The sequence below is a fragment of the Octopus bimaculoides genome, chromosome 20 (assembly GCF_001194135.2).
Source record: "Octopus bimaculoides isolate UCB-OBI-ISO-001 chromosome 20, ASM119413v2, whole genome shotgun sequence".
NCBI classification, from domain to species: domain Eukaryota; kingdom Metazoa; phylum Mollusca; class Cephalopoda; order Octopoda; family Octopodidae; genus Octopus; species Octopus bimaculoides.
Window position 1 is genome coordinate 14,529,899 of NC_069000.1, and position 8,859 is coordinate 14,538,757.

Sequence of the window (8,859 nt, forward strand, 5' to 3'; positions counted from 1 at the left end):
ACAATTGTTGTGATTAGTAATAAGTTCTCGTATATTCTATCTTCCGTCTTTCATTTGCCATATATGTGTGTGTGACTTTTTTTTTAATATTTTCCGTTGGTTGAGGGTAGGTACAGCTCATGAGGTTTGTGGGGCCTTTGAGATGGGTGACACTGATATGGTTGGTGTTGAGTGCGGATTTTGTTGGTTGAAGTCTGCAAGAAAAATGTAGCAGGAGGGAGTAAGGGGTGTGTGTGTGTGTGTGTGGAATTTTAGAGGATTGTAGTTCTAGGAACAAACGATGGCCTCAACAATTAGTGTGGAATCTGGGAGGATGGTGAGAGGAAGAGATGGTGTGCTGACTGAAGTGAATATGCAGATGGTTAGCCGAAATAGAGCAGATGGTATTGTTGTAGTAGTAGTAGTAGTAGCAGTGGTAGCAGCAGCAAGAGTAGTAGTAGTAGTAGTAGTAGTAGCAGTAGCAGCAGCAGCAGTAGTAGTAGTAGTAGTTGTTGTAGTAGTAGTAGCAGCAGCAACAGCGGTAGCAGCAGCAGCAGTAGTAGTAGTAGCAACAACAGTAGTAGTAGTAGTAGTAGTAGTAGTAGTAGTAGTAGTAGAAGCTGAGAGAAGAATCTGTAAATCAATGGTTATAGCATAATGGAGAAGCAATCTTTACCAAACAACCAATCATAAAATGGCTTTTGAATTTGTTCTCTATATCAGTATTTTTATGTTTGAAATTTGGTCAGAAATAAAATATTAATTTCCTCTCAGAATCATATAATAACTTTTTCCATTTATAAATATTTGCAACAGAGACAGTAATAACACCAAGAGGTAATATTTATCCCCACTTAAATGTGGATGTGCTGTTAGAACAAACTATACTGCAGTAGGTACCACGAGAGAACTTCTCATATTGGCTTTTGGTGCAAAACGCACTCAAGGACAGTTTAGGCATGGGTTTTGCTCTTCCAAATGCCAACCGCTTTACAGTGTGGACTAGCTGCTTTTTATACGGCACCAGCACTGGCAGGGTCACCAAGTAACTTGCAAGACAAAGAATATTTGAGAGAGGAAGGGGCATTGAAGGAGGTGGTCTTAGATGAGGAAAGGTTACAGTGTGACTGAGAGAGAAACATCAATAGCATATAAACAAGAGTACATTTTTGCACCAAAAGCCAATATGTGAGTTTCCCTCATGGTATCTACCACAGTATAGCTTGTTCTAACAGAACATCCATGTTTATGTGGGGATAAATCTTTTTGTTTTTGATTTTTAAAAAGCATCCAGTTCAGGAGTAAATTTGATTGGCACTTTTTAAAAAAAAATTTTGATTAACATGACTTGTAGATATAATAACTTTAAGCATAGACTATAATGTTACAATGATATTAGGTCTCAACCAACTGGTTAGGTCTGACCAATGAGAGAAGCTCTAAGTGATCACTCAACCTGTTAGAAATATCAAACAAATCTGTGAACGACATCTTACTATCTTTAATAAGAGCAAGAAAATATCATCATCATCATCATCATCATTTAATGTCTGTTGTCCATGCTGGCATGGGTTGGACAATTTGACCAGAGCTGGCAGCTGGGGAACTGCACCAGGCTCCAGCCTGATTTGGCATGGTTTCTATAGCTGGATGCCCTTCCTAACACCAACTACTTTACAGAGTGTGCTGGGAACTGCATGGGCACTTTTATGTGACACTGCATAGGCACGTTTATGTGACACTGCATAGGCACTTTTGCGTGACACTGCATGAGTGCTTTTGCATGACACCACACAGGTGCTTTTATGTGGAAATCCAAGACACAATGTTTGACTCTGAGATTGGATGGCCATAACTGGAATGCCTTTGATCATAGGTTTTTGTACATTTGTTTATAAACACTAAAAACCAGAGGGTCTTAGACACTTTCTAAAATTTATGCTGAGAATTCTGTTTTTATTTCAATTTTACTATACTAGATGATTCAATGGGAGACATTCTGAACAATGGGAGGTTAAGAAATTTGCTTCCTGACTATATACTTCTGGGTTCAATCTCACTGTGCAGTATTTTACTAAAGCTTCCGGTTGACCAAAGACTTGTCAGTGGAGTTTGATTGACCTGTCAGATGAGAGACAGTTCCTGTTCTTGGGTGGAATATATAATTTGTTGCTTGGTCTAATACCACCACTATGACCACCACGACCACCATCTGCAAGCATTTAAACAAGGTCTCAAAGTCTGAGAATAACTTCACCATTTCCTTCCACATGTCTCAGCACCTTTAGAAATGATGATGGAAAACTGTTCTTCCTCTGACATTTTTGACTGCAAGAAAAAAGAAAAACCCCACTGTCGTTGGTAAATCTGCTATATTAAAAGCTATTACTTTTGGATTAATCTTAATAATGGCTATGGGTACAATTTAATCATAGGGCATTTAAGGATATCATCAATTTACATCTTTGTTCATCTGTGTGTGATTGTGTGTGTGTGTATGTGTGCACATAAGCCTGCTTGCTTCCTATATGGTAAGTTCTGTAACCCATTTTAACATAAAGGCATCTGTTGAAGACTTTGTCTTTAGAAAATGTATCTGGAACAAAATCAATTCACTAAAATGTATTTCCTTCCAGGAATTCAACTACAGAAGTTGGATTCAGTTTTGACATTTTATCTCTACTTTAAATTGTTGCTGTTTGCTGTAGGAAATTGTTCCTATACATATATGCGGGTGTCGCTTTGTGGTAAGAAGTTTACTTTCCAATCACATGGTTCTGGGTTCAGTCCCATTGAGTGGCACCTTGGGAAAACATCTTCTACTATAGCCCCAGACTAATCAAAGCCTTGTGAGTGGATTTGGTAAACAGAAACTGAAAGAAGCACACACACACACACACACACACACACACACACACACACACACACACACACACACACACACACACACACACACACACACACAAACACACACACACATGTATGTATAAGTATGTATCTATGTGTGTGTGTGTGTGTGTGTTTGTGTATTTGTGTTTGTTCCTCACCACTTTGACAGCCAGTGTTGGTTTATTTATATCCCTGTAACTTAGCAATTTGACATTTTAAGACTGATAGAATAATACAGGCTTCAAAAAAAAAAAAAAAAAAAATGAATACTGTAGTCAATTCATTTAGCTAAAGACCTTCAAGGTAGTGCCCCAACATGACCGCAATCCAATGACTAAAGCAAGTAGAAGATAAAAGAAAAAGATTATGATACCTTTCTTTAGCTAAATGGAGTGACCCATTTGAAAGTTAACTATGTTGGCCATGCACGCAACACAACATTGGTAGCAGACTATGACTTTTACTCCTTACTTGCTAATTGCCATCTAATAGACTCAAGACTTCCAAACCATTTATAGTCCGACTGATCTAAATAATATTTATTACACAAATAAATTTAGTGCATGCTGCATTTAATTTTCTTCAATTATTTCCTGATATACTTTAATTAATTGAGTGTGGTAACTTGATAAATTTGGTATTTCTGCTGTGCGTTTGACTTCTGTACATTTTTCAGAAAATAGAATAATTTACTCTGTCATCGTCAACGACATTAAAATTACAAGGTTATTAATTACTTATTTATTTCTGTGCAAGTTAGAAACAGTTGTAGTTATTTCGGTTATAATTGATTAAATATGCTGTTTTTTTAAGTCATTATCAGAAGACAGGATGAAAGATCAGCAAGTAAATATTATTCTTTTCTACTCTGGGCACAAGACCCAAAATTTTGGGGGAGGGGGCAGTCAATTAGATCGACTCCAGTACGCAACTGGTACTTAATTTATTGACCCCCAAAGGATGAAAGGCAAAGTCGACTTCGACTGAATTTGAACTCAGAACGTAAAGACAGACGAAATACCGCTAAACATTTCACCCAGTGTTCTAACATTTCTTATTCTGCTGAGGTCAACATTACCTTTCTTTCTTTTGGGGTTAATAAAATAAGTACCAGTTGAACATTGGGGGTCGATGTAATTGACTTACTCCTTCCCTCACCTTTCGTACTTTCTGGGTTGATAAAATAAGTACCAGTGGATCACTGGGGTTGATGTAATCAACTTATTCCCTCCCCCAAATTGCTGGCCTTGTGCCAAAATTTGAAACTATTGTTGTTGTTGTTGTTGCTTTTTTTGTTAGTGTTTGTATTTTATTTCTTACATTTTTTTTTTTAAAATTTCAGATAAAAGACTGTGTGGTCAAGTGAATTCGATAGTACACTTCCCTGGCACATAAAAGTTCAATTTTTTTTAAAGCTAAACTTTTGTCAACTTTTGGCGTTGTGGTTATACACTTCGAAGTAAAAGCTGTTTCTACATTATTCGTATTTCACATGACGAGACTGTGAAGAAAGTTCAAATATGGGGAAGAACTCTAAGAAAAATCAAAGTTTATCGAAACCTCCAGTTGAAATCCAGCATGATGATTACGTCGATGCATTTATTCCAACACCACCGGATGGTGGTTGGGGATGGGTCATTGTAGTAGCTTCTCTCCTCAGCAACGTTATTGTTGATGGAGTTGCTTACTCTTTTGGTGTTTTCTTTGATGAATTTGTTAATTATTTCAATGAATCAAGAAGCAAGACCTCTTTAATAGGATCTGTACTAGCTGGTACCTACCTCTGTGCAGGTAAGTCGATCTTTATCCCTTTTGCATTCAGATTACTCTCTCAAATGTAAAGTTTATCAATTCTTATTGATTTGAATTAATCATGCATTGTCTCATAGTTTCAACATTTCAATGATGTGACTGCTTATTTTTAGAATGAAAGTAAACAAACAAAGTTTGTTTTTAGAAGCGTTGAGATGTATTGTAAGATACAGAAATAAATTTTTTATTCTCAAACGCGTGATAATGCTATAAATAGCATGATCAGGATAAATTACCCATACATTGCAGAAAAATATGTTACTGGCCAGCCATTAGACTCGAACTCACATCTCTGTGATTACGCGTCAAGTGTTTTACCATTAAACTAAACTGCCCAGCAACGAATTCTTCTGCAGACATGTAATTTTTGACCCAACATAAAAAAAAATTAATTAAGCACTAGGGTCGATTTGTTCAACTAAAATTCTTCAAGGTGGTGCCCCAGCATAGCCACAGTTTAATGACTGAAGCAAGTAAAACATAAAAGGTATATGTATGTGTGTGTGTGCATGTGCACATGTGCGCATACGTGTGTGTTTTTTTGTGTTTGTGTTCACCATTGGTTGACTACCTGTGTTGGTTTGCTTATGTTCCTGTAACTTAGCAGTTCAGCAAAAGTGACTGATAGAATAGGTACCAGATTTTAAAAAGAAAAAAAGAAAAGAAATGTACTGGGGTTGATTTACTTAACTAAGAACTTCAAGGTAATGCTCCAGCATGGTCTTAGTCCATGAAACAAGTAAAAATTAAAAAAATTAAAAAATGGATAGTCCATTTAACTTTAAATAATGTGAAAAATATTTCTGATGATATTCATATCTAAATTAAATTTTAACCAATTTATTTCATGATGGCTTAACAAATTTGTGTTGTAATCATAAGAGAACTTGATAATCTATTATTCAAAGTTGTTTTTTTGCTCTAAGTGAACTTTTCTTTTAGGTCAGTTCCAATTACTTCGGTTTATATCGTCCTTTGCCTTTTTCTAATTTTTTAAAAAACATTTTTTTTTAAACATGTCTTAAAACTACAGTTCACTTCCTGTCACCAATTTTAATTTCACATTCAAATCTCATCAAACTTTTTTATGTCTTGTAACACTTTGTGTCACTAATCTCCAATTAACTTCTGTTATCACTTCCTAGGGTTAAAATTTCCCACCATCAAATCACATTAATTTCATCCAACATTACACACACCCCACCTCTCTCCTCCCAGACAGTATCCATTTACTGGGAAATGCACGCTCGTGCACTACATATCTATCCTTGTTTTTTTCAAAGACACACCCACCTATTGTGAAGCTATCTGCTATGATATCACGGCTCTGACTGTGAAAAGCTACCAGGTCATCTTAATGCAGTGGTTCTTAAACTCTTTTCATTGTCTTACCCCCTAAGACTCTCCAGGGTATTACCATGACCCCTATAATAAATTTTGTAATGGTCTTGGAATGCAAAGTGCCATGGGAGTAACAGCTGGAGTGAAGGCATATTCAATCATGATACTGCTAGCAGCTGCAGTACATGACACTGCAATACATCAATTCACCTGCAATGCAATACTCAAATTATATGAAATAAATTACTTTCTCCCAAACCCTCTGTCACCCCCTCCTTCCCTGAGAAATCCTAAACGACCCCCAGATTAAGAACTGCTGTCTTAATGACTTAACTAGTTCAACCTGACTCTTTCTACAGTCTTTGGGTTTGGGACTTTACATATTTGCTCCAGGTAATTATTTAATGTACTGAGTATACTGCAGGTGTTTCTTCACAGTTTGACAATGTCCAGAGATCAATGATGATGATAGTGATGTCAAACAAAACATTATATAAAAAAAATCTTCAGACTAAAACAAACACTAATTGATGATGGTTATATAAACAAACCAGTGGACCAAAGCACAGAGCAATACAAAATCAAATACAGCACAATATACATACATATGATATTATATCTATTAAAATATCAGAAATAAACAAACTACTCATAAAGTGTTCTACATAAATAAAACTCACATGTATATAGATGCAAGCATACACACACACACACATACATATATGTGTGTATGTGTGTGTATATATATATATATATATATATATATATATAGATAGATAGATAGATGTATAGATACATGCATACATGTTTCCTTATATATGCATGTATTCATATACATATATATATATGTATATGCATATGCACACACACAATGTACATAATTGGGGAAGTTTGTTTGTTTTTATGTTTATCTTCTCCTCTCTTTCTTTTGTATGTAACTATTTCTGTTCTCTGCTGCCAATACAGTGCTGAATCTCTATTTTGCTATTCCATCATTCATTTTGCTCCTCATTGAAATTTTTGTAACTTCTATTTGTCTTTTTCCTTCACTTTGCTCTCTTTAATTCCCTTTCTGTCTCCCTTTATTACATACTTCCCCTTCTCTCTCTCTCTCTCTCTCTCTCATACTATCAATACCTTCTCTGCATTCCCTTATCTTTCTCTCTCTCTTCAGAATTCAGTTGCAAATGCAACAGTTTTAGCAGAAGACTTGATTGATGTAGTGCTGTTGCTCATTAAATAAATAACCACTAATTTTTAATTATCTTAGGCAAGAAGATAAATTTTGTGAATGCAAGTTCCAACGAGGGTCATGACCCCATGTAGTCTTTAAAAATTTTTTTAAAAAGAAATTTGTTTTCAAATGATGTTGGCATCTGTAAAGCCACAAGGAAAATATAAAAAAAGGTGGGCTTTCTGTATGCATACATAAGATTCACTTTAGCCAACTTGAAATATAATCTTAGTAAATAACAAAGTGAAATCATTTAAGTTGAGAGAGAGATGAAAAGTGATAAAGAGTAGAAAGTATGAATATGACATTGTGTGACGGGCATAGACATATACTGCTAATAAGAGGCATTGTAATTTCTGCACAAACAAGAGCTTAACCATACTACTAAAGAACCAGTTCACTAGAAACACAGTTTACAGATATCTTTTTGTTGTAAACAAATACATGAAAACTCACTGACACTATAAACAAAGAAATAACCTACATATTGCCAAACGTATAACTTTATCTACCAAACTTATAGTCCCAGATCTATTATAATGCATTAAACTTAAATTTCCTAATTAATATTGGCTACTAATTTCTATTTTAATATAATATCTTAGTTAATCTATTTCATCTGAACACTAATTTATTTTTACTTTCTAAAACCATCTATCCTTGAATTTCAACTCTATTCTAGATTGAATAACACATTTTCAAATTGCTTAAGCAAAGATTTTCTCCAACACACTCTCTACTTAAATTTCAGCCTCTAATTCTTTAGCTGTTATATTTTTACTGAAATACACTGATTTTGTTTCACTTAATTTTGAGAGTAGTGAAAATTTCTTTTGTAAAATGACATTGGCAGTATAAAACTGATGTAGGGCAGTGAGCTAGCAGAATTGTTAGCATGCATAAGGTGACGAGCTGGCAGAAACGTTGGTAAGGCGGCGAGCTGGCAGAAATGTTAGCACGCCGGGTGAAATGCTTAGCGGTATTTCGTCTGCCGTTACGTTCTGAGTTCAAGTTCTGCTGAGGTCGACTTTGCCTTTCATCCTTTCGGGGTTGATAAATTAAGTACCAGTTATACACTGGGGTCAATGTAATCGACTTAACCCCTTTGTCTGTCCTTGTTTGGATCTCATCAAACAGCGAACTCATGTAAGCATGGAAGATGAACATTATTGATGGTGATGATGATCTACTTCTTTATAATCTACTTATATATCTTTAGCCTCAACCTTTTATACCATCTAACTTTTACCATTTTTTTCTTTCTCTTTCAAACTTTTTCAACCTACCAACGTCTAAGCTATATCTAGATCTTAGTTATTCTGTTTTAGCTACAAAATTCCTCTCTATTCATCTTTATTTCTTTCTTAAAATTCAATGATGATTTTTCTCATTGTAGGTTTTAAGAAAAAAATATTTGAAGTAGAATATTTTAACTGAAGGTGTTATTCTCCTTTTTCCTGAAACTACTCCTACTTCAATCAAAATTACAATTATTTTAGACCAGTGTTGATATATTTTTAGATCGTAACCTTTAATATTTCAATCTCTCTTCTATTGATTCATCATATTCTAACTTTAATATTAATTCCCATGGTAAGGTGGTG

At 35.0% G+C, this 8,859-nt stretch overlaps 1 protein-coding gene across 1 annotated transcript in view; it reads left to right on the top strand.

Moving 5' to 3' along the window:
- Nucleotides 1-8,859, top strand: part of LOC106872145 (monocarboxylate transporter 1) — an 85,831-nt gene that overhangs the window by 37,277 nt on the left and 39,695 nt on the right. Inside the window, exon 2 of the mRNA XM_052975200.1 lies at nt 4,211-4,659. Coding sequence (XP_052831160.1) covers nt 4,389-4,659 — 271 coding nt within the window. The 5' untranslated portion in view covers nt 4,211-4,388. The remainder of the gene's footprint in view (nt 1-4,210; nt 4,660-8,859) is intronic.